This window comes from Antechinus flavipes, chromosome 4 (genome assembly GCF_016432865.1).
Source record: "Antechinus flavipes isolate AdamAnt ecotype Samford, QLD, Australia chromosome 4, AdamAnt_v2, whole genome shotgun sequence".
In the NCBI taxonomy this organism is placed as follows: Eukaryota; Metazoa; Chordata; class Mammalia; order Dasyuromorphia; family Dasyuridae; genus Antechinus; species Antechinus flavipes.
The window spans coordinates 26,664,223-26,689,062 of NC_067401.1; the positions used below are offsets into that span (position 1 = coordinate 26,664,223).

The following is a 24,840-nucleotide window of genomic DNA, read 5'->3' on the forward strand; positions in this document are numbered from 1 at the left end:
GGGCGGCGTGGGAGGCGGGCTCAGAGCGCCAATCTGGTAGCCCATTGGCCAAGTTTCCTCGAGCGCGGGGAGGATGTGAGGCCCCGCCCACCGGCGTCCGGCCCCTGAGCTGAGCGTTCGGGGGCGGGAGCGCGGGCCGGCGCGGGCCGACGCGGGGCTCTACCCGGCGGAACCTGGCCCACGCGGAGGAGGAGCCACGCGCGACTGGGAGGCCGGCCCGGAAGTGTGCCAAGGCCTCCGCGCCCCTCAAGCCGCGTTGTCCAGGTGAGAGCGGGTCAGCGCACACCCGCACGTCGCTGCTGGGGCCGGCCGGGGCGTCCTGTTCTCGAGTTTCTCTTTCCCTGGCTATAAAACGGGAGCGAGCATTTATTGAGCACCTACTATACGCGCGTTACAGTCACGGTCTCTTGGATTCTCACAACTCTGGGAAGCAGGTGCAGTTTGAGCCCCGTTTTACAGATGGGGAAACTGAGGCAGGCGCCGGCTTCCCGACTCCAGCCCCAGAGCTCTGCCCCCTTCCGGCTTCTAGGTGCAGTGGGCAGGAACTTCCCCTGTCATACTCTCTAATGTTTGGGGGGAGAATCCAGTGAGCCCGTGGGTGTGATGCTGACCTTAAAGGTCCATAATAACGATATAACGGTACTAACATCCTGAGAAATTAACCTAAATTTCAGGGGCAGCCTTGTGCTCACTAGGGCAGTCGTTCCACAAGCATCTGCTAAATTAGGAACCAGACAGACTTCGAGGTGCCGGAAATAATTAACCAACGTTTTTTCAATCATGTCCTTACTTTTTATCTTTATTTTGTGATATGGTTGATAGGGAAATGTGTTTCTCATGATTTAACGTGCATGATTGATGATCTGCTGTTTGCCTTCTCGTTGAGTGGGGGAGATGGAGGAGGAAAGGAGGGAGAGAATCTGGAACTCAGAATTTAAAAAAAAGACTGAAAAAGTAAACAATAAATAAATTAGGAAAAAACATTTATTAAACCCCTACTGTTTCCTAGGCACTATGCTAAGTGCCTGAGGTACAAAAAAAAGGCCAAAGAGAAATTCCCGCCCTCGAGGAGCTTACAATCTAATAGGAGAGACGGCAAACCAACAATTGTACAAACAAGCTATGAGATAAATAGGAAATAACCTAAACAACCTTGGGAAGGCTTTTAGTTCTGACTTAAAAGGGAGCCGGGGTGATCCAAAGCAACCCCAATAGATTTTGGACAGAAAATGTCATCTGCATCCAGAAAAAGAACTAAGGAGACAGCATAAATCAACACATGCTAGGTTCACTTCTTTTTGTTTTGTTTTATCTCTCCTATGGTTTTTCCCTTTTGCTCTGATTTTTGTCACATGATTCCTAAAGTAATGTGTATTAAAAATAAAGAAATCTACTACAAAAAAAGAATATAAATAGAAGACTAAAGTTAAGGAGAAAATAATTGGTAAAACTAAACAAATTAATAAAAAGGGAAATAGTAAAAAATAAATAAAAAATAAAGGAAGGCAGGTAGGTCAAGAATCGGAGCAGAAGAGGGAGTGCCCAAGGCAAAGCAGGAGGTGGAGGATCTTGTTTGTGGAACAGCTGGAGTCACTGCATCAAAGAGCCTGTTAGGGAACAACAGGGAGGTAGGAGGCATCTGGTTATGAAGGATTTTGAATGCCAGCATTTTGTATTTGTGCCTGGGGGTAATAGGAAGCTCATAGAATTTACTGGGTAAGGGGTGATATGGTCAGATTAGTGTTTTCACAAGATCCCTTTAGTGTCTCATTGGAGGATTGAAATGGGGAGAGGCTTGGGGCACGAAAATCCACAAGCATGATAACAGGAGGAAATCCCCCTCTCCTGAGCTTACATTCTCTGGAGTAAGCAATTATTATCTAAGAACGTGTGAAGTAAATGCAAGATAATTGGGGAGAAATGTCATCATGAGCTTATATTCTATGGAGTAAGCAATTATTGCTTATCTAAATACATGAGAAATAAATGCGGGCTATTTTGAGAGATGTCATCATGAGCTCACATTCATTGGAGTAAGGGGCAGGCAGACCCAGTTGCAGAAAGAACATCCCTGGCCTCATGAGCTTATGTTCTATGGAATAAGCAATTATTACTTATCTAAGTATTTTGGGGGAGAAATGTCATCATGAGCTCACATTCTATGCAGTAAGTAATTAGGGATTTTGTACATGCAAAGAAAATGCAAGATATTTGGGGGAGAGATGTCATCGAGATGGAGGCCCTTTGGCTGAATCTTGAGGGAACCGAGAGATTTTAAGAGGCGGAGATAAGGGAATGCATTGCCGCGTCAGGGCAGCTATGAAAGGGGATAGAATGAGGGAGGGGTGCTCTCCTGGGAAAGGAGGCCAGAGCCACCTCCTTTGAGGGTGGACTGATTGTGGACTTAGGGATTTCAAGAATCCATGGGCCCAGGATCACTGATTTACTCACTTAGCTGCTTAGTAGAACAGGTAATGTTAGAACCACGCAACTGGAAAAAAGCAAAGTTCTACACTAGAATACTTTAGTTGTTCACGGAGTATGACTTCATTGATGTGGTTATTCTCCACTTATGGAAATTGAACTCCTTAGTGACTTAGTAGATAATCTGTGAAAATTGTTACATCTGAAATATTCATCTTGCTTTTGCCATCCTGATGAGGAACATTCCCAAACATAACTCAATCAGCCTCAATTTTGGAACTGAAAAAGACCCCAGTCAACACCTAGTACATCCTACACTTGAAAAGGACTCCCCATTTTAGCCAGAGGACTTTACTTTCTATAAATAAAGCAATGGGATTGTGAAGGAAATCAGTTGTACTGCAGTGCAGCTATCCAAATATTTTTAAAAATATTCACAGAGCCTGAGTCAAGAACCTGCTCGACAGCAAACCTGATGGGCAGTAATACAGCCTTTGACTGAAACCATCCATCAAGAGAACCTTGTATTCCTGAAGGCAGCCCAGTCCACTTTTATAACTCTGACTGTTGGGAAAATTTTCCTTTCCCCAAGCCCAAGTTGGCCTTTTCTGACATCCACCCTTGCACCTGGTACCCCTAATGACTCACCTGCAAGAAGCTTTCCCGTACACACACTCCTTAGTGCTAGGTATTTGCCCTCTCTTCAATAGTCTCTGATTTATCCTGTTGATATCTTGTTTGTTCAGTTTTTTTTTTGTTTTTGTTTTTTTTTTTTGTTAGATTGGGAGCTCCTACAGGGCAGGAACTAACTTTTTTTGCCTTTCTTTATATCCCCAACACTTAGCATAGTACCTGGCACATAGTAGGCACTGAATAGAGCCAGGTCCTGATTTATGTGAATAATGAACCTGTGAAATAGTCACTTATATTCCAGATGGTCTATTTGGGGTTATAATTGTGTTAAATATGGTCACTGGTTCCAACACAGTAGAACTATGCAATATAGGTTTAAATAACGGGATCACTTCACAGGGTTCCTTCTTCAAACTAATCAGACTAATCTAAGTATGTTAGTTGATTGGCTAAATAAAATAATCCCTTCTCACAATGACCTTACAATGGGAGACAAGTAACACCTAAATAGATACATAGCATAACATATATTAATGAATACATGTGCATAAAAATTAAATACAAAGTCATTTAGGAGACAGGGCGATAGCCACGTCTCAATCAGAAAATGCTCCCGAGTAGGAAGTAGTCCCTGAGCTATATCTTTAAGGAGGCAGACACGAGGGAGCATGCAGGCTTAGGTGACTTCCCCTGGAGCTTCCCCGTCCATTAACAGTTTCCCTGGAGACGAGGCCATACAGGAAACAGAACTATGAGTTGCAGGGTTGTGATGTGATAAAAGGAAAAATAACCAGATTGGCACAGTGGATAGGGCGTGGGGCCCGAAAACTAAGCTCAAACCCAGCCTCTGACTCTCCTGGCTGCGTGACCCTGGGCAGGTCACATCACCCTGTGTGCCTCAGTTTCCTCACATGTCAGATGGTCTGGAGAAGGGAATGGCAAACCGCTCCAGTGTCTTTGCCATGAAAACCCTAAATGGGGCTGGCCGCAGTAACAACAAAAGGAAAAGCCCCATGATGGTGAGAGCTGGGCCAAGGGGAAGGCACCCAGTAGGTGCTTGCTGAATGAATGAGGAGCTGCCGGCTTTTCTTAGCACCGCAGTTCAGACCTGGCCAGGAGCCCTTGGAGGCTCGGCGGGTGTTCCCTGGGTTAACGACCCTTCTGTGTGCCCTGGGCAGGAAGCCTGGCCCGAGGCTCCCAGGCCGGTGTCCTGGCCCAGTGTGGCCGCAGCGCGGGGTGCTCAGCCTCGAACCGAGGGAGGTGCTCCAGCCACAGCAGCTCGGGGGGACGGTCGTGGCAATGACCAACAACAGCCCAATGAAGGCAGCTCCTCCAGGGGGGACCGTGTACATCTCCCAGCAAGGAAACGGAGGCTCCAGGCCAGGGGGTGGCTTGTCCTTGGCCACATACTTAGTCGCAGAGGCAGGACCTTCCTGACCCTTGGTTCAGCCGCTTTCCCTTGTGCCAGGCTGCCTCACAGCTGGAGCGGGGAGGGAGGCCACATGCCCAAGTCCCCTGTCTGGGGAGCGTTGGAAAAGGGCAGCGATGAGCTACGTGGCTCAGGGTGGGAGCGGTGGGCCTGGAGTCGGGAGGGCCCGAGCAGCGCGAGGAGGCAGGCGCGCCCGAACCACAAAGCCTGACGTGGCTCTTCCCCCGACTTTGCAGGTCTGCGGCAGCATGGACCTGCCCGTGGAGGAGTGGCGGGCCCACGTGCACCGGCGGTGGCGGCAGCTCCCCCCGTCTGCCCAGGCGGCGCTCCGCACCAGTGCCCTGCGAGAGGTCCTTCGGCACTGCTCCTCCCTGCTCCAGTAAGTCACCGGCGGCCCCGGAGGAGAGGGGGCGGCCCCCGACCTCCCTCGGCCTCCCCCAGCCTCTGCTTGGCACGCCTCCCTTGTGCTCCCGGCCCTTCTGAGAGCTGGGGTGGGGGACTCGACCCTGGTCCCAGGGGCAGGAAACGAGCACGCTGGCTGAGCCTTGTCTCCTCTCTGCAGGCTTGAAGACGAGGCGTTCTTGCAGAGGCTCGCTGACGGTTTCTCGGTGGAGAAGGATCCCGACGCCTGCCTCCTGTATAAGGAAGAAGGGAACAAGGCGTTCCTGAGGAAGGCCTACCGGGCCGCCGCCGGGCTCTACTCCAAGGTGAGGGGCAGGGCCAGCCCAGCAGGAGGCACCCCAGCCACACGGGAGAGGGGCGATGGCGCTGCCTTCTGGGGCCCTGGGCTGCCCCAGGCACTGTTGTCACTGCCCTCAGACTCGGTCTGTAATTAGAGGTTCGGGCAGAAAGGAGGACGCCTGGCAGAGCCTCCTGGGCTGGGCTTAGGGAACAAAGGGAGCCTTGTGCCGGGGGGCCTGCATTCCCTAAGAAAGCCCCGGGTTCCTAGCGCCAGTGTGTGGTCCCAGGCCGTGTCTGTCAGCCCCAGCGGGTGTGGGTGAAGCCCTTCAGTGATCTCTGAGCCCTGGGGGTGGGAGCACACATGGAGCCCGGGGTGACTCGGCCCATGGCCTTTGGGAGTGGCTGGGGCAGGAAACCTTCTCACCCTGTGGCCCACCTGGCAAGGACTCTGAGCTCATTAACTAGGCTGACCCCAAGGACAGATGTCCCCGGACCTTCCTCGGAGACTGCCAGAGCTCGCCCTCCACTGGCAAAGCCTTGAGATCCCGGGGTCACCTTTGTGGCTCAGCGAGGCATTGCAGGATGCCCGTGGAACATGTAAGAGGATGAGCTGGCGAGAACTGTGCTTTGCTGGGCCTGTGTGGGACCTTTAACTGCAGAACAAATAGGTCATAGACAGCCATGGCTGTGCGGTGCTCAAGACCCTCGGGGACATTTCCTGAATGGTGAGCGATCAGATCCGCCCACAGACATCCCGGCCCTCTCATAGACCTGAAAAACTTACTTCACTTTCCATGCCTCTTGCCTCTGGGATACCTGTGTACCCTGCCAGGCCACCGCGCCTCCTCATAAGGTCCAGGGGATCAGAGAGTGTGGGGAGGGTCTTCTGGCTTCGGAATGTTTGGGCTGAGTTCAGGCCTGATTTGGACCAGGATACTGAACATGGAAAACGTGCCCCAAGGACAGCAGCTTGTGGCAATGGTGCCTTCGGCTCCGCTTTGCCAGGCACTTCACCTGGCCCCTCTGAGAGCTGAGGAATTCTTGGTGGGTATTTGTGCTGACAGATCTCCCTAGTTTCCTGTTTGCTCAGAATATTATTTTCAGGACAGGCCCACCATGGAATCCCACCAGCCTCACAGTTTGAGCCCCAGTTTTTGTGGGAAGCTGGACTTACCTTGGGAGTCCTCTTGTCTGTTTTGGTACGGGAGTAGAAAGACCCAGAAATGAACATGTTACTCAGTGGTGCAGTCTCTCCTGCTGATTGTCTGCCGCCTCCCGGCCAATCACAGGGCTTGTATGTGGGGACATGACCAAGAATTGGAATGGACCAGATTCCTCTGGGGGTCCTGAAGGATGACTGATGATCAGTTCCTGTCAGTCTCTCCAGGCCTCTCAGAAACCATCCTGCTGGTCGTGCCTTATAGAACAATCATATTCCATAACATTCATAGACCATAACTTACTCAGCCATTCTCCACCTGACGGGCAGTTTCCAGTTTTTCACCACCACAAAAAGGGCACAAACATTTCTGCACATGTGGGACCGCTCCCGTTTTTATGATTCTTTGGGACACAGGCCCAGTAGAGACACTGATGGATCAGAGAGTTTTGTGCTTTTAACCTCTTCCCTCAGTCCCACAGCCTGGCCTGGAAGCTAGGCGGGGCTACTCTCCTTGTGCTCACCCCAGAAAGGTCCAAGATTGTGCCCAAGTGGATGCCATGACAAGTAGGAGTGGGTGTGGAACGCGGGGCTTCGTCCTCTGATAATCTTTCCATTCACTGGCCTCTCCTTATCCCTCTTGCAGGGAGCATCCCATGCTAGACCCAACACTCAGGAAATGGCGCTGTGTTTTGCCAATCGCTCTGCGGCCTTCTTCCATCTGGCTCAGTATGAGGTGAGTACCAGGATGCCCGGGGTCATGGGCAGAGAAGGGCGTTTATTACCCAGGAGTCACAGCAATGTTGTAAATTCTGCCCCTTTCCCCAAAGCCCATGAGTACTAGGAAAGTCAAAAAGGAATGGAATGGGGGGAAGAGACGTCTCTCCAAGTGGGGCCTGCTGTTTCCAGCAAGAAAGCAGCTGTAATGTGTCTTATGGGGCGGGAGGAGAGGGGCTGGTATGAAACCCAGGGCCTGCAGGAAAACTTAGGGGGTGCAGGATTCCCCTGGGAGGGTAAGTGGCGTCTTGGGCGGGAGCCAGGAGGAGAAGATGTTCTTCTGACCTTTCCTTGTAGGTGGTCCTGGCAGGGGGGTGAGAGGGGGGGACTGGAAGTTCTGCTTTCAAAGCCCCCAGCTCAGCTCTGCCCACCCCTCTTCCTGGCCTGGAAAGAAAAAAGAGGCTTGAACCTTTGTGAGACTCTTGAGGTTTGGTTGTAGCTTCGGAGACTCTGATCTCTCTGCCTTTCTTTGTCTGAGATTTCCTCAATTCCTTCATCAAACAAGTACTTCCCATCAAAGGGAAGCAGCTCTCTTTTAGTCTTGGGTCCCCGTGGGACCAGGCCTAGACAAAATCAAACATGGCTTCTGGCATCCGAGTGGCGGCACGGCGTGGTCGGGGCCGGGAGGAGGGGGCCGCTGCATGGGAACCCGGGAGGCTCAGAGACTGCCCGCAGCCGGGCTGGGCCCGGGCCAAGTCAGGCCCCTTTGCTTCTCTCTTACTCCTTGTAAATGGGCTGACACCCGGCCCTGCCCCACTGCTGGGATCTCTGTGGGGAGAGCACTGTACGCAGGCCAGCTTATGGAACGAGAAGCCCCCGGTGCCTCCTGAGCTTCTCTAAAGCCTCTCCTACGGAGCCATGGAGGGGACCCAGGGTTGGACTTGTCAGGAAGACAGTGGCTCGGGGCCACCTCGGACACTTCCGTCACTCAGTCAGTCGATAAACAATTATTAAGAGCTGCCGTGGGCCAGGCACCGGGCTCAGCCCTGGGAGTCCAAAAAGGCAAAATCCAGTGGCTGCCCTCGCTCACATTCTGATGGGGAAGGCAGCATGCAAACACATCTGTGCAAAGCAAGCTCTGGGCTTCCCGGAGGAGGTGGGATTTTAGTCAGGACTTAAAGGAAGCCAGGAAGGACAGTAGGTGGAAGAGTGGAGGGAGATCCTTCCAGGCATGGGGGAGGCCACTCAGTGCCTGGGCCCAGAATGGAGGGTCTCCAGCCAAGGAGCCGGTGTCCCAGGATTGAAGGAACTATGACCCTAGCTGGCTAACCCCCCTCTCCGGGTCTAGGTGGATTCCTCTTTACAATGAGGAAGAGGAGGACCTTGGGGGACCACCAGGGTCCTTTCACTTCTACATCTCTAATCCCATGTGTTTGCTGTGGCTCTGGTCATCTGTACAGCATCCAGCTGGGCTGGCACACGGCAGATCTGCTCACGTGGATAGAGTTCTGGTGTGAGGCAAGCGGGTCCCCGGCTGGGCTGGGGGCGGTTTCCATTGGCAAGTCCTAGGGGACTCATTATAGGGGATCATCCAGGCTAATGGAGATGACCTGAAGTTGCTTTGTGACATGATGGGTTTTGCACATTCACTGGAACTAGCTTGAACTTGGGTTCCGAGGGGAAAGGGCCAGGCTTACAGAGGAAGCAAGCAGCTTTAAGAAATAAAAAATTAGCTTATAAGATCGTCACAAATGGATTGCAGTTTTTTACAAAAAATCTACTTTGGACAGAAATTAACTCTCATGGTTAAGAGAATCAATCATTTATTAAACTCCTGCTGTTCTCCCCCCCCCCCCCCCCCTCCCACCAACATACACATCCCAAACGAGAGCTACAAATACAAAAGTGAGGTAGTACCTGCTCTCGGGAAGGTTACATTCTACTGGAAGGATCCTACAAGTCATGTCCCTCGGGGGGAAGGAGGGGAGGGCAGTGCAGGGTTAGAGGAAAGGCCTCTGGGCAGGGGCGGGGACAGAGCTTTCAGGGCTTGGGAGGGAGCCAGATTTGGGAGGGCCCTGTATAGGGGACAGTACCGACTAGGATATCCAGTGCCTGAGGGGGAATCCTGAGAAATCATCCTGGTGTCTCTCTCTGATTGGAGCCAGACTGTTGTGGGTTTTAAATGCCCAGCAGAGCAGCTTGGTTTTTCTTCTCAAGGCCCCGGGGAGCCTTTGCAGCTTCTTGAGCAGAGCAGTGACACAGTTGGAATCACCTTGTGAACTTCCCCACCCCCATTGCAAGAATTATTGGTTGTAAGGCAGGCATCTAATGTGGTACCTGTTTATCCAAAGAAAGGTCCTATGGTGATGTTCTTGCAGGTTCTCGAGTTCGGGGACAACCAGAGGTTTCCTTTGTAAAGCATTTGTGAAGAGTGGAAGTCATAGCCCGTTTCCTCTCTAATTTTAGACATGTCTCGAGGACATTGGGAGAGCGCAGAGGCACGGGTACCCAGAAAGGTTGCGACCCAAGTTGATGCTGCGCAAGGCGGAGTGCCTCGTGGCCCTGGGCAGGCGACAGGAGGCGGCCCTGGCTGTTCAAGACCTGGAGCAGAGTGGGGCAGCCCAGCAGGCCGGCACCGGTGCTCCTGATCTCCAGGCCCTGCAGAGGAGGCTCAGCCATCTGAAAGCAAGGGTGCGGGAGGACACGGGCCCTGCGGAGGCTCCTCCCCTCGGTGCAGCGCATGCCTCCGAGGAGGTCGGTCCGAGCGCCAAGAATGAACGGATTCCCGGAGCATCGCTGTCCGTGAGCTTGCGCAGTGACCCTTCCAGAGGACGCTATCTGATCGTCACCGAGGATATTCTTCCAGGTGAACTCCTAGTGAAAGAGGAGGCTTTTGTGAGTGTCCTCAACCCTGGAGAGACAGCGGGGCTACGGCGTGGCTCAGAAGCCCAGCGAGACGGCCGAGCTACCCCTGGAGACTGCCATTGTCACCGGTGTTTGAAGCCCGTTGTGGCTACGGTGCCCTGTCAGGGCTGCAGCTACGCCAAGTACTGCAGCCAGCAGTGTCTGCAGCTGGCCTGGGAGCGCTATCACTGGGCGGAGTGTCCCCTGGGGGGGACACTCCTCACCTTAGGGGTCTTCTGCCACGTGGCACTGAGGACGGTCCTCCTGGCTGGATTCGAGGCTGTCAGCAACCTCGTAAAGACGGTTCAGGGAACAGTAAGTCCTGAAGCTGCTTCTGTACCTGACGGCCAGCCTCCCGGGCAGAAGCTGAACGCTCGGCCCGACCCGGCGGAAAGCAGCCCACGTGGGGGGGCGTCTGGGGCACCAATCCCTGGGTGCGACAGGGATGGCAGTTACCAAAGCTCTTACTACGCTGTCTTCCACCTCTTGCCCCACACCGAGAAGCACAGCCCGGAGCACAAGTTCCTGTGTGGTCTCAGCATCGTGGCCTTGTGCAGGAAGCTGAAAGAAGCCGACTGGCCTCCCCGGGCCCAGGGGCCCTCTGCGCAGGAGGCAGCCCTGACCACGGAGCGGACCCCGGAGCCCAGTGTCTGGGCAGAGGCCATGCTGAGGCACGTGTTACAGCTGCACTGCAATGCCCAGGGAGTGACTGCCCTCCAGGAGGCGGGTAAGGGTGCCCATCAGTCCCGTTGGGGTGGTCCGGGGGGCAGGGGGTCCCATCTTAGTCTTTATAATGGAGCGATTAACAAGAAAGTCAACTTAAAGGAGCATCCAAGAGAGTTAGCCAAGCATCCTGGAAGAGTTCAGGACAGGGAAGAGAGGAAGGAAGAAAAGAATGAGGAAAGAAAGGAAAGTGGAAGAAAGGGAGAGGAGAAAAAAAGAGAAATGGGAGGGAGGGAAGAAGAAAAGGAGGATGGGAGGAGAGGAGAGGAAGGAAGAAAGGAGAGTGGAAAGAAGGGAAGAAAGAGGAAAGGAGTGGAGGAGCATTCAATAAATACTGACCCAGTTCTAGACCCTCTTCATTCTGCTGACTGCGCCCTTAACACAGTGCCTTTCTCCCTTCTATAAAAGTGCGAGAACTTCTTTCCTTCCCACCTCCCTCACAGAGTTATTGTGAAGCTCCAAAGAGCTCAGTCAGCAAGAATTGCTTAAGCACCTACTCTGTGCTGGACCCACTGTATGCCAAAGAAGTGAGATGGCCCCGTCTTCCACACTCTGTGCCAGTGTAGCCAGCCCAGTGATTTGGGCGGAGAAGGGCTTCAAGCTGGCCCTGGGGCCGAGTCTTAAAGGAAATTAGGGACTTTGGAGAAACCCTTTGAAGGGATCTGGGGATCTACAAAAAATGACGCAATAATGCAGCGCTTTAGAAAGTAAACGTCCAGGGGAATTGAGGTAGAGACCGTGTGGTTCAGTAGGTAGACACTGGACCTGATTCAGGAAGGTCTATGATGAAATGCTATCAAGGTGTGTGACCCTAAGCCTACTGGCCCACCTCTGTCAGTCTCAGTTTCCTCATCTGTAAAATGGTCTTTATGCAGCAGAACGGGCTTTTGGTAGCACCTGTGGGAGGTGTCTCACAACAGGCCTCACTTCCCCTCCCGGTGGGAGAGCAACCAGAATTGAAGCCTCCTGTGACCGTGGCTTTTTCGTGCGGGGCTGCCCGCTGATACTGCCCACTGGCACTGCCCCTTGGTCTGTTCTCAGGCCCTTGCCTCCCTGCATCATCCCTGTTTTCCAAGCAAAGGCCACTGAGTAACTTTCAGAGCTTGCTTTTTTTTTCCTTGGGTATATTCACTTGCATTTTCTAATTAAATCTAATTTGGTTTTAATCTGTCCGTATTTCTAATCTTGGTTTTATCCCTTTTTATTATTTCACTGGGGCTCCAACACCTCCCAATTTAGTGTTCTCATTGAATTTCATTAGCAGCTGTGTCATTAGTAACACAGAAGGAGGATTAAAGTGTTAAATAAGAGAGAGACTGACAGAGAACCTAGGAGGCATTTGTTGTGCTATTTGCCGAAGTCCTGTTCCTGAAATTTTTGAAGAAACCTCTCTCTAACGCTCAGGGGAGAGAGCTTGGGGTGAAGCGGGCGTCTCCAGTCGAGCGTTGGAAGGCCGGCAGGCTCGGACCGCGCAGAATAGGCGGCTGCCTCGAAGGCCCCTTGCACGGCTCCAGGAGTGCTCGGCGCAGTGGGCGGGATTTTCCCAACGACTCCCAAGGGAGCAATCATGAGCTTGAATTCTCCCTTTGGGGCCGTGCCTCGGCCTGTGTTTGTAGGAGATGCCTGCTGCAGAAGGCTTGTACCACTGTCTCCACCAGCCGAGTCTTTTCTTCAGGACAGTAGGCCCACTTGTTGAGAGGGATGACAACCAGCACTGGATGTATTGCTTTAACTTTTTAATTTTTTTTTTTTTTGCCAAGGCAATTGGGGTTAAGTGATTTGCCCGCGTCACACAACTAGGAAGTATTAAGTGTCTGGTCCTCTGAACTCCAGGGCCAGCGTTCTATCCGCTGGACCGTTTAGCCCCCTGATGTATCACTTTACAGTCTGTTGGAGCCTTTCCACAGCCAATATTAGCTCAGCCAGTTTTCCCATATCCCTGTGAGACAGAGATAACCAGTGGTACTAACCCCATTTTACAGATGGCAGACCTGAGGCAGGCTGAGTCTCAATGCCCTTGGCAGGATGGGACCTCACGTGTTCGTCTTTCCAAGATGGGCCCTCAAGTTGCCTCTCTGAATTGTGAGATTTGGGGCCTGAGGGGATCCCAGAGGCCAGTTGGGCCTGCCCGCTCATCTGGCAGATGAGCAAACCGAGTCCCAAAGGGGAGAGTGGCAGGTAACAGGAGAGGGGCCTCCAATTCCAAAGCCAGCATTCATCCCACAGCACCAGGGAAACCTCCCACTCCTCCTTCCCTCACCTCCTACAGCCAGATGTTCTCAGCGGGTGTGGACGCTCCATCTGCCTCCTACCCCGCACCCTCCAAGGTACCACCTTGCACCCTCTTGGAAAAGTAATTGGGCTACACTCAGTCCTGATTCTGATAATTGCAGAATAGAATTAGACATTTGAATATATTCTCTGATAATATATTCTCTTTATCAACTTTCAGTGACTTGCCATTGTTGGGAAAAGTAAATTCCTGATGCTGCCATTTCAAGCCTTGCCTGCCTTGAGTGCTTCTCTCTGGTCGAAGCCCAGGACGGAACTTCCCCTGTTCTTGTCCAGCCCTAGCCCCCTGCCACATGTCTGCCCCGGGCCCACCTTCCCAGCTTGGGACTCGTCTTTTTATTTTACATTATCTTGCTTGATAGATCCTCTCCCTCCCACTTCTGCTCCCTGTCCTCTTCTCAAGGCTTTCCTGCTCCCTCAGAGGAGAATCACCTCTCCTACCTGCTTTTCCTTCTCTTAAATTCTTGGGTGGCCCTTTCTTCATCAGAGCTCTGCGAACACATGGCAGCTCTGCCCACCTCCTTCCTTCCCCTCACACTCCCCTTGCCATGACCAGCCAGTGGGCCTCTTGGAGAGCAGGGTCTGTGCGGCGCTCTCTATCTCTCTCTCTGTCTCTGTCTCTCACTCTGTCTCTCTGTACTTTCTCTGTTTCTCTTTCTGTGTGTGTGTGTGTGTGTGTGTGTGTGTGTGTGTGTGTGTGTGTGTGTGTGTCTCTCCTCTCTGTTCTTTCTCTGTCTCTTCTTCTCTCTTCACCTCTCTCTGACTGTGTCTTTCTTGTCTCTCTCCCTATCTCTGTCTGCCTTTCTGAATTCATCTCTCTCTCTCTCTCTCTCTCTCTCTCTTCTCTCTCTCTCTCTCTCTCTCTCTCTTTCTCTGTCTCTCTCTCTCTGTCTCTCTCTCTCTCTGTCTCTGTCTCTCTCTGTCTCTCTCTGTCTCTGTCTCTCTATCTCTTTCTCTCTGTCTCTCTCTCCTCTCTGTCTCTGTCTCTCTCTCTCTCTGTCTCTCTTCTCTCTCTCTCTCTTCTCTCTCTCTCTCTCTCTGTCTGTCTCTGTCTCTTCTCTCTCTCTCTCTCCTCTCTCTCTCTCTGATTCTCTTTCTCCTCTCTGTTCTTTCTCTCTCTTCCTCTCTTCACCTCTCTCTGATTCTGTGTCTCTCTTGTCTCTCTCTGTGTGTCTGTTGTCTCTCTCTCCCTGTCTCTCTCTGCCTTTCTGACTGTGTCTGAATTCATCTCTCTCTCTCTCTCTCTCTCTCTCTCTCTCTCTCTCTCTCTCTCTCTCTCTGTCTCCCCCATCAGCTTTCCACAAGCACTTTTCCTGTCTCCCATCTATATACAACAGTCCCATTTGATGCAGCCCTTTATAGTTTACAATATGCTTCCCTCGCAGTCAGGTAGATGGAGTCAGCCTCCTTGGGCCCATTTTACAGAGAAGGAAGCTTAGGCTCAGAAAGAAGTGGCCCTGACTGCCAGCCTGCCATGTCTTGCCCCTTGTCGCTCAGATGAAAGTGGAGTGACTCAGCCAAAAGAAGGATGATGGATCATTTCTAAATCACGTTTTTTGGAACCCAATCAGAGACACACCCAACTAACACTCATTTCTGTTCTCAAGCCCACTCCTGTTGGGGAGAATCCATAAATAATTTGCAAAGCTGATATCTCTGACTGGAGTGTGATGTTTTTAGGGAAAATTTTAGCAACTCTTTTCCTGTCGATTGTCAGCTATCACTAGCCGAGAAGTGGGCTAGTCCACTCGGAATTATTCAGAGGCTGCTCCTCCATACAGGGCACTGGCCCTGCCTGTCGTGGAGCATTTTCTTAGCTCATTAGCACCTCCAGGAAAGAGGAAAGAATCAAAAGTCCCATCAGTCAAGCTGATGCTTATTCGATACCTTAGGGGACAAAATTCGCGGGCCATTTTCAAAAAAAAAAAAAAAAAAAAAAAACATTATTTGGAGGTCTGGAAATTTTACTCATCCAAGCCTTCCCTGTGATCCGACTAGAGGGATGGGCCAGAAAGGGAAACCGTGGGTCCTGCCCTCGCCCTGGCGTGGGTGAGAAAGGCCTCGTTGACTTTGGATAATCCAAGAATGACAAGGGAACCGACCGCTGGGAAGAAAAATCCGCCTTCTCTCTGGCTGTTTAAGCAGAGGAAAGCGAACAAGCCATAACCTTTTCTTGATGCCTTAGGGTCAGTGTTCTGCACATCCCTTAATGGACTGTCAGGTAATAGAGCAGTGCCCTCTGGGGCTGTTTGCCTTCCCACCATCCTGGCCCTCAGCTGGCTTCGGATAATTGAGGTTACTCGATAGCTGACCTCTGATAAGTGAGACGTTACTGTGGAGTAACTGCTGAAAATATTGGCCTGTCTTAAGTAGGATTCCTGCTCCCTCTGACCCCACATTGCCTCTGACCTTTAAAGTTCTTGTCTCGATTAGCGTTTTTCTTTCCTCTCTTTGTCGGTTAGCTGACATGTCTTGCTGTTCCAGCACTGCCTGCCGTAAGCGACTGTTCCCTTTCCACTAATTTGCCGCTTTTATGTGCACTGACCTGGGAAAACAGTTTAAACAAACTTGTTAGAATTGCATCTAAAATAAGAGTAAACAGTTTTGGAATGATGGCCTGAAGACAGATCCAGGAGTAGGGATAAGCAAAGTGATGTCCCCCAGAATGCACTCAGCGAGGGACAGTGTTGCCTATTGCTTTTTTGTGAATAAACATGTTTTTAATGCCAGCAAATTCTATCCTTTGTGGCATTTATTGACAGCATTTATTTTGTGATGGCAATTAGCCCAGGTCTCAGCAGAAACTAAAGACTTCTCTGAGATAGTGAGACACAGCACAAGGGACACGGCATCCAAGTCATTTGTCCCAGCTCTGTGGGAAGGGCCGTCCTGTGAGGAAAGAACGGGAGCTTCCTCGTCAGCATTTTGCACCATCTGTTGTGGCTACTTGTGGGCCTCTGGCCTTGTCATTGGCTGTGTTTTTCTGGAAAGTCATTTTGCAAGAGAAAGGACCTTCAGATAAGGAAAGACACGGCTTAACCATCAAAGTGCCTCAGCCGGTATGGGGGCTCAGATTTCTGTCAGGGGGATCTGATGCTGGAGCGGTTTCCCGGGAAGATGTTGGGCAGACACATGGAACCTGGTAGCTTTTGAAATGGATTGAATGAGCAAAACCAGTCTCCTTGCTGCTCACTTAGAGCGAGATGTCTCAAGGATGTGCTGTGTGCATCTATACTTAGCCCTCCACTGTTCAACATTTTTATCACTGATGAAGGTATGGCGAGCACGCTTGTCAAAACTGGAGACTGCAGAAAGTGGGAGAGGCGATCAGACATGTTGAATGACAGAATCAGGATCCCAACAGATGTGATGGACCAGAACGATAAGGCAGAGCTAATTAGGTGACATGTCTAGGAGTCAGCGTCAAGCCCTCCACTTGGTTTCAAAGACCCCATTTCCCAGGGACAAGATGGCTAGATGGGAAGGCAGAGACAGACAAGTGTTTGTGTGAAGATGATCTCGGGGTCTTAAGTGACCATCAGCACGAGCTGAGCCAACAGTGTGATGTGGAGAGAGCAGCATCCAGGAAAAAAGGGGCATATGTGGCTGTGCTCTGCCCGGGGCCAACCCCCTCTGGTGGTTGGGTTTTGTTCTCACTAAGCTGGAGTGAGCCCAGGAAAGGTTAGGAGGCTGTGGGAGCTCAACCGTGCTGTACAAGGACCTAACAAGAGCAGGCATTGAGCCCGTAGGGCTCAGCATTTGAAATGAGAACTAGCCTTGCTCTCTTTGGCTCAAGTGGGCCAGGACTTGGAGCAGTGGGCGGAGGTTAGAGAGAGCAGAGTCGGACCTGGGGAGGAAAGTGTTCCTGTGAGCACTGTCTGAGAGGGGAAGACATCCCTTTGGAAGATGGTGGACTCCCTTGGTTTCGGGAGGCCAGATGTCCATGTCAGTGATGGTCTAGAGGGGATTTGGGGCTGGGACAGGGGCTTGGACTAGAGAGTCTCCTTCGTAAGGTCCCTTATCTCTGCTTCTGCTAAAGATTCTTTCATAAATTTAACGCAAATGTGTGAAAAATGTAGTTGGGCAGCGGCTAGGACACTTGTTAAATTAACCAACCCAGTGTCTGATAAATCAAAGCATTTGCTTTACAGTGATTGGGAACGTCTCTGGGAAATAATCCTGCCAGTTGCTCTGGTCTCTGTACCCTCGCGAACATTCTCGTACCACCAGGCAGGAAGCTTCCCTGCCGATAATTCCTTTTTGATTATTATTTAAGATATTTTAATCTTTGGGTTCCTCTTGATGGTAATGAGGAAGAATGATTAGGCTCCAAGATTCCGAGGGACTTTTGCTTTAAATGTGTTCATTCCCTTTGCCTCCCGGGGACAAGAGAATGCTGTGAGTCATGTTCCTTCCTATTTATACTGGATCCGCTTCTGAAGACATGAGTCAGACAGGCTCAAGGCCCAGTTTCCTATCTCTGCCTTCTGAGAAATGGGTAGCTGGGCTAGAAGCGCTGTCCTGATGTGGCTGTCCTCGGGCCCTTTCAGGATCGGAAGGGGACCTTGTTACAGAGCGCCGGCAGGTCCGCCTCGCCACGGGTCTCTTTCCTTCCATCAGCCTGATGAACCACTCATGTCGCCCCAACACCAGCCTGTCCTTCCGGGGCTCAGTGGGCTCCGTCCACGCGTCACGGCTCATTGCACGAGGGCAAGAGATACTTCATTGTTACGGTGAGCCCCCCGCCCCTGAGGAGGAGGACCCCCTAGGGTCATCACTCCCAGGAAGAAGGGTCTGAGTTCTAATAGAGAGGGCTCTTGCACCGACCCCCTTGTCACGCAGCTGCACGCGTCCCTGCATCGGCCTTTCCAGATGCCTTCTTTTCTGAAAGTGGTCTGGCCAATGCCCCCGTGTCTCCTGCCCTAGGGACCGTGGAGCCTGTATCTACTCCCTGTGTTTGCCTGAGGGGTCACAAAGGGAGAGGGTTGTCATGGATCCCCTGCTGGGCCTTTCCCCTTTTCCACGCTATCTCCATTGTGTCTCGTGGCAGGACCTCACGAGGGCCGCATGGACGTTGCCACGAGGCAGCAGAAGCTGAGATCTCAGTACTTCTTTGACTGCCGCTGCCAGGCTTGTCAGGAGGAGGCGGCGCACGGGGCCGGCGTGACACCGAAGCAAGGCGGGTTCCGTTGCCCTACCTGCAGGGCAGCTCTGCAGGTACCCCTCCTCCACCCTGGGTCTCTGCCTTCCGTACTGCTCTCCTCTCCGGCCCATGGGTTGAAATTCTTGGGAGAGAAGTGTTCCCTGGCTTTGGGGGTGACTCTCCATACCCCACCACCACCCAGATTCTCCCACCAGTAATAACAACAAATGGCTGACACCTAGAGCATTGAGGTTATAAAGTCCTTCACCTGCATTCTCATTGATCCTCACAGCAAACTATGAGAGGCTCTCCCTTGGGTACAATCCTGGCTTCGGTTTTACACTGGAGCAGAGGGAAGCTCAGAGAGAGGTTCGTCCTTGATCCCCCAGCTCCTGGGTGTCAGAGGTGGGACAGGTCCTTGGCTCTCCTGCCTCCAGATCTAACCTTCACCTCCCAGTACTAGCCAAGCACACAGCAGATGAAGGTTTTCCTCTCTGATTCTTCAGGCATGTTGGAAAATACCTTAGTGTAGCAAGGCACTGATTGATGAAGTATAATGAGAAAGGTAGTCAAAGGCCCTGGGTTCTAATCCTGGCTTTATTACTTACTGCTGCTTTATCCCCCAACCCATCAGAGGATTAGACTAGATGGCCTCTAAAACCTCTTCCATCTCTAAGCCTGTCATCTTATGGAATATTAGAAAATGACAGGAGCCCACCCCACCCACATTCAGCCCACTTCAAGCGCCATCGCTTTTTAGTGACATTCAAGCTGGCACCTGCCCATTTTGAAAAACAAAAAACTCAGGCAAAGTTTAGGAACTGAGAAGAAAATGGCTTGTGGCAACTGCAAGGAGTAGCTGGTCCGGGCTGCGGTAATCTGGTTGAAAAGCCTCCATCTCCAAGGGGTCTCCATGTCATACTCTGCTTAGAGGAACAGTGCAGATGAACCTCGGAGCCTCAGCATCCTTTGTGAATCAGAGCTTTATATTGAGAAGGAATTGGAGAGACATGTAGTCTCTCATTTTACAGATGAGGAAGCCTGACAGAATCTCAAGAAAGCTGTCCACAGTGACATTGGCTGTAGGTGGTTAAACCGCCTTCCAAATGTAGGCTCTCTGACTCTGAATCCAATATCCTTGCCTCTAAACCTCGAGTCAGTGTGAATACTTCCTTCAAAGAGTAAGTCATTCCCTTCCTACACAGCCTGTTAAGGAGCTAAAAAGAAATTTGAAGATGAGAAAGTCAGATGTGAGTAAATTGAATGGGGATAGAAAGGAGTATGCCTTTTTCTCAGCTGTACAAGGCACATTCATAAAATTTGATCATATGTTAAGGCATCAAAAAACCTCACAAACATGTAGAAAATTAGAAAGATTAAATGTATCCTTTTTGGACTATAATGCAATAACAATTATATTCAATAAGAGGTTGTGAAAGCATAGCCTAAAAATCATTGGAAATTAATTTAATCCTAAGGATCATAGAACAAATCATAGGAAAAAACCTTCCAAGACAGCCTGTTTCACTCTGGAGCAGCACTCTTAGCAAATTCAGCCAGGTTTTGGCCATGATGTGAAGACATGCTGTTCCCTCTCCTCTTCGGGGCCAAGAACCCAAAGGCATCCTCTGATGCAAAAAGCCACTGGTGGCCCATAAGAGTGTACACCCCTGGAGAGCAGAGAGCTCCCTTCTGTAGCTGTGTCCCTTCCTCCCAGCCCAGTACCTTAATGCTGATTGAATTGAGTAAAATTGGCAGCAACCCTCCCCTCATCATTTGGCTGTTGCCCCAGCCCAGAAAGAAGGGTAAGTAAAGCTGCCTCCCCCAGGGACTGGACCCTCTGGGCTGCAGCAACGGATCCTGCCGGGCCCAGGTGAGCAGGACTCACCTGCTGGGCCAGTTAGGAGACCTTCAGCAGCGGGTGGAGACGGCCGGGGAGCTGCTCAGGGGAGACCGGACAGGTGAGTCCCTCCTCTCCACCATCTCTGCTGTTCTCCCTCAGGTTCAGTAAATGCTCATTAAGTGAAACGGGGTTATCCCCTTGTCAGCCACAAGGTGGCTGTGTCATCCACAGAGACCAGAACCCGCTTTATCAGTTGGAAGGACTTGGAGAGGCTGGACAGCGTGGCTCCTGCAGCCAGGCTGGCAAACCTCCCATGACGAAAGCGTTGTCTCTGACATGTGTGGGCCCCTGCGTCATTCCCCTTGGTTGGGATCCCAAGGCTTCACTGACTCAACTTCCCAGAAGTGTGGTTGTGTCCCAGAAGGGGCTGGGTGCTTCCAGAGGGCCAGGGGGCACGCTTTACAGAGGAGGGGTGGGGAGTGAAACCCCAGAGCAGTGTGGGGTCTGTGCTCCCCGCCTGCAGCTGATGGGTCACAAGCAGGGAAAAGGAGGGAGGCTCCTTGCCAGCTGCCGAGACCCCGGCTCCTAAACTGCCGCCGCCGCTTTTGCTTGCCTTGGAAGCTCGAGCCGTCCAGCTTTTGTTGGCGTGCCGGCGGGAGGCTGAGGACTTCTTGACCTCTGAGCACGTGTTGATGGGAGAGATCGAGGACCGCCTGGCCCAGGCGTACGCCAGCCTCGGTAGGCATTTGCCCAAAGAGGAGGGAGGATCACCTAGTTTAGTCTTGGCGTAACTGCTCTAACAGCCTCAGTCAGTGTCCCCCAAACTCAGACCCTCTCTCCCTTTAGTTCCCCCTCCCACCCTCCCCTTGGCTGTAATAGAGTGGGGGGAGGTTCTCTTCCTGGAATCAGGCTGTGTTTCCTGACAGGGGACTGGCCCAAATCTGCAGCCCATTTGCGAAACAGTCTTCAGGTGGTGGAGGCCCAGCACGGACCAGCCAGTGTGGAGATGGGCCATGAGCTTTTCAAGTTGGCCCAGGTCCTTTTCAACGGGTAAGGCTCCCTCCCTCCACCGGCACACACCTGGCCCGCCCTCAGCCAGGCACATTTTGTTCCTTGTCCCCATCCTGGAAGCTTCATTAAGTTCCTTAGGGTATTTTGAAATTCTGAGTAGCTTTCTTATTTCCTCTTCAGGGGAAAATTGAAGGTCTCTCTTTCTGACATAATGAGAACATTTGTGCACCATGCTGAGAGATGACCGTGCATTCAGATCCAAAATAGGCTCCCCAAGGGGAATGCGTCATTCCCACCCGCTGCCGATCCTCCCTGGTCAGTGTCCCCAGTCCAGCCTTGTGGGCTCTCACTAAAGTGCCTACTCTGTGCCAGGCAGCAGAAGGGGAAGCGGGCCGTCCCTTCCCTCCATTTCTCGCCAGCCAGGACTCGGCTGTCTTCTGTGTCTCCTCCCCCCCCCCCTTTAATGGGTGTTAGTCATACCTTCTGATCCTATTGTCTCTGCCTTCTTTTGGAAACTCTGATTTCAGCATTTCTGAGCACCCCCCCACCCCGAAACTGTTAGCGTAGCAACCACTGAATGCGTCAGGCTAAAGAAGGCTCCCAAGTTGCTTTGGAAAGGCAAAGTGCCGGACTGATTCAGGAAGGTCTGGGTTCAAATCCTTCCTCAGACACCAGCGAGTTGTGGAGCCTGGGGCAGCCTCTGAACTCCCCAGGTGTTGGGGGTCTCATTAAAATTAGGTTTCAGTCTACTTGGGGGGCACAGGTTCATACACCAGGGGAGTCACAGGGCCTCAGCTTCTCAATGGGTGTAGAGGCACCAGGGAGAGTTCATCTTGTGCCCAAGTGAGAGAACAATGGTGAAATGACCTACAGCTAGTCAGTCAGCAGCATTTATTAAGCTCCTGCTTTATGTCAGGCACCCCATTAAGCATTGAGAGTCCAAAATAAGGGCAGAAATTGTTGCCACCTTCAGGGAACTCACAGCCTAATGGAGGAAGCAGGTGACATACATGCTCAACCAACATTGTGCAAGCCGGGGGATGAGATGTTGGGCAGACTTGTCCATTCTCAGAGGGATTGCTGCATTAGAAACTGCCACAGGCTACGTGTGTTTTCTGGTCCCTGGTATCCCGCCATGTCTGTCGGCTGCTGCCCCGAGCTGCATGTAGCTGGGGCCCCGCTCCTCTCCCCAGAACCCCTGGCACCGTCACTGGATGGAGGGCTGACCTCTGCTTGTCTCTTGTGGTTCAGGTTTGCAGTCACTGAAGCAGTGAGTGTGATAGAGAAGGCGGAGAAGGTCCTGTCCTTACACTATGGCCCTGAGAACGAGCAGGTGCAGGAGCTGCAGCAGATGAAAGCCTGCTTACGGGAGTTACCCAGCCGCCCTGGGGGGCCCACAGCCTAGGCCGGGCCCTCAGCTTCTGCTTGGGGCTGACATAGTCACACGGGCTCCTACAAGAGGTCCCTGGGCACCTTCACGCCTCCAGGAAACGCAGACCAGCGTGCGGCAGAGCGCCCTGGCTGCTGCTGTGAAACAGCGGGTCCCCTCCGACCTGGCAGCCCCACTGCTGGCGTCGGTCCAGAGAGGCTCAGGAAGCTTTCCGGCAACAGGTGTTTTTGGTGGTCAGCTAGACGATGGCGGCCTGAGTGTGTATGGGACGTGTACTGTGAGAAGGGACAGCCAGGGGGAAATCCTGGGCCCCTGGGGAGGCTTCTGTGGAGCAATCAGAGGGAAGTGAGCAAACCCGGGGAAAGTTTCCTGGCGGAGCATCGCGATGTAAAAGAAAACCTCTGAAGAGCATCAGGGCCAGGGACAGCTCCCTGTGGCACGCAGGACTTCCCCATTTGGCAGAGGTGTGGGGGGCCACGGGTGCAGAACAGGGCACACATTGTTAGAGGAGGCTGATGCGTCAGCTTGTTAACTTCGTTGTACTTTGGTGTAAGTCCAATATTGGGAAATGACTAGAATTTTTTAAAATAAATATTTAATATCTTTTAAAAAGTAACGGCTTTGGGGGGGTCCTGTGCCTGTTCTGAGATGTGGGACCGGGGAGTGGTCACTCCATAATGACTCTGGTGAGAGGTGGGCTTCCGGACCCTGCCATTGTTGTGAGTGCTGTTCTGCAGTGAGAGAACATCCCACTCCACGGACTGCAGACGGGTCTGGAGACTTCAGGCCCCTTCAAAGGGAGCTGGACGTTCCCCAGAACCGGGCTGAGTCCTGGACTCACGACCATGGGCCGGCCTCTCAGTTCTCCATTTGGCTTCAGTGGAATCCCCTGGGGTTTCCAGGGGTCACGGTGCCCCGGTGGGGATCTCACTGATGGCGATGGCGTCATCAAGCACAGAAAGAGTGTTCTAGGAACCCGTGGAGTTGGTGAGGTTCCCTCCCTGTAACAGGCCCCTGGGGTTTCACCCGCCGGGTCTCCTTTCACGGGTTGTTTGTGGGATGGTGACTGGACAGCGTCAGGTTTGCTTAAGCCATTTTCCTGGTCCTTTCTGCCTAGCGCCAGCCTGTTCCCTCGCTCTGCCTCCTGAGACTAATGAGTGCCCGCTGTCGGAACTCACGGTGCTCGGGCCCCTTCTGTGACTTCCCAACTTGGAAGGGACATTGAATGGGCCCCTCCGTCACTCCTAGAAGGGCAGACCACCCCAAGGCCAGAGCCACCGAGGGAGCATCCGCGGGGAGGAATAATTACAAGGGTCGCTTGTGGCTTCAGACCCGCAATAATCAGGCTGAGGATGATGACTGGCTGCCTTAGACCCCAGCCCACCCAGAAAGCTAGCCAGCCCCCAAGGGTGGTCCCAGGACAGAGCCCCCGGGAAGCTTCAGGTGGGCTGGAGCCCGGCAGGCAAGGCCAGCTCAGCCCTGTCCCCATGGACCTGGGTGATGACTGGGGTCCCTTGTCAGGATTAGAGCACCCTCGGGGCCAGGGGTCCTTGACCTTGGAGCCCGCAGAGCCCCGGGGTCTGAGCTTAGATTTCAGGGAACTCTGGGAACTTGGAGGCAGCCTACATTCTGAGAAGGGATCTTGTAGGTGTCCTGCCACGGGGTCCGTGAGCCCCAGGGCCCCGGAAGTGGCAGGAGTTTGCAGAAAGTACTGGATTCGTATTCTGCCTGTACTCCTGGGCGGATCACCTCTCCAAGCCTCAGTTGCCCCATCTGTAAAAAGGGACCCCGCCTCAGGCTAGCTGGAGTCCCAGTGAGGGAAGGGGCCCCGTAAGCGGGCCAGGAGGTGGCGCCGTAGTGCACGGTGCATCAGCCCGGCCCCAGGAAGGCCTGGAGCTCGCTCACTCACTTTGCAGCCCTGGCCGAGCCCCCCCAGCCCCTCTGCCTCAGCTTCTCGTTTGTGAAATGAGCCGGAGAAGGAAACGCAAACCAGGCCGTCGCCTCTGCCAGGAAAGCCCCGAATGGAGTCAGTCAGACACGACTCAACGTTCTGAAGCATCGGCTGTGCCAGGGGCAGGGTCCCGGTCCCTTGGCCGTCTGTCAGATGGGGATGGGGGCGCTCCCCCATCTCCCCCACCCCACAGAGTTAGGGGAAAGAGCAGAGGTCGCCGTCGGGCTGGGCCTGGGGCACCCTCCCCTGGAGCTTTGTCCTTCTAAAGGAGAAAATGCCCGAGGGCCTGCAGCGCCTCAGCCTTGGAGCCTGAAACTAGTTCTCTCCCCCACCCCCCACCCCCGCCCCCTTGGTCACTCCCGTGTCCTCAGGGATCTCTCGGCCTCTGGCTGAAGGTGGGGAAGTGAGGGGGGAGGGGGCGGCCTCTCGCTTTCCCTTTCTGTCTCTAACGCCTAATTTAGTGCCTTGTGCATGTAGGCGCTTAATAACCGCTTGTTGGAGTCATTGGATCCGGGAACCCACCGGCTTTCAAGGCGGCTC

General features: G+C 52.7%; 1 protein-coding gene across 2 annotated transcripts; it reads left to right on the forward strand.

Annotated features, from left to right (window-relative positions):
* The first annotated feature begins 128 nt into the window (after positions 1 to 128).
* Positions 129 to 22,965, forward strand: SMYD4 (SET and MYND domain containing 4). Of its 2 annotated transcripts, none has more exons than XM_051992170.1 (11): positions 129 to 264; positions 4,723 to 4,865; positions 5,049 to 5,193; positions 6,973 to 7,062; positions 9,510 to 10,674; positions 17,513 to 17,695; positions 18,013 to 18,179; positions 19,934 to 20,066; positions 20,570 to 20,686; positions 20,875 to 20,998; positions 22,211 to 22,965. In XM_051992170.1, exons 2-11 carry the CDS (start codon positions 4,735 to 4,737, stop codon positions 22,362 to 22,364), a joined length of 2,409 nt encoding a protein of 802 aa, XP_051848130.1. In that variant the 5' UTR covers positions 129 to 264; positions 4,723 to 4,734; the 3' UTR covers positions 22,365 to 22,965. The 2 variants fall into 2 exon arrangements, with proteins under 2 accessions (XP_051848130.1, XP_051848129.1); XM_051992169.1 differs by lacking the exon at positions 22,211 to 22,965 and adding an exon at positions 21,140 to 22,204 and having other exon boundaries at positions 180 to 264.
* Positions 22,966 to 24,840: the final 1,875 nt, after the last annotated feature.

Excerpts from the sequence above, each read along its gene's own strand:
- SMYD4 (XM_051992170.1), top strand. The coding sequence starts at position 4,735 with ATGGACCTGCCCGTGGAGGAGTGGCGGGCCCACGTGCACCGGCGGTGG. Across the intron at positions 20,687-20,874 it reads CCAGGCGTACGCCAGCCTCG|GGGACTGGCCCAAATCTGCA; the intron begins GTAGGCATTTGC and ends GTTTCCTGACAG. Across the intron at positions 20,999-22,210 it reads GCCCAGGTCCTTTTCAACGG|GTTTGCAGTCACTGAAGCAG; the intron begins GTAAGGCTCCCT and ends CTTGTGGTTCAG.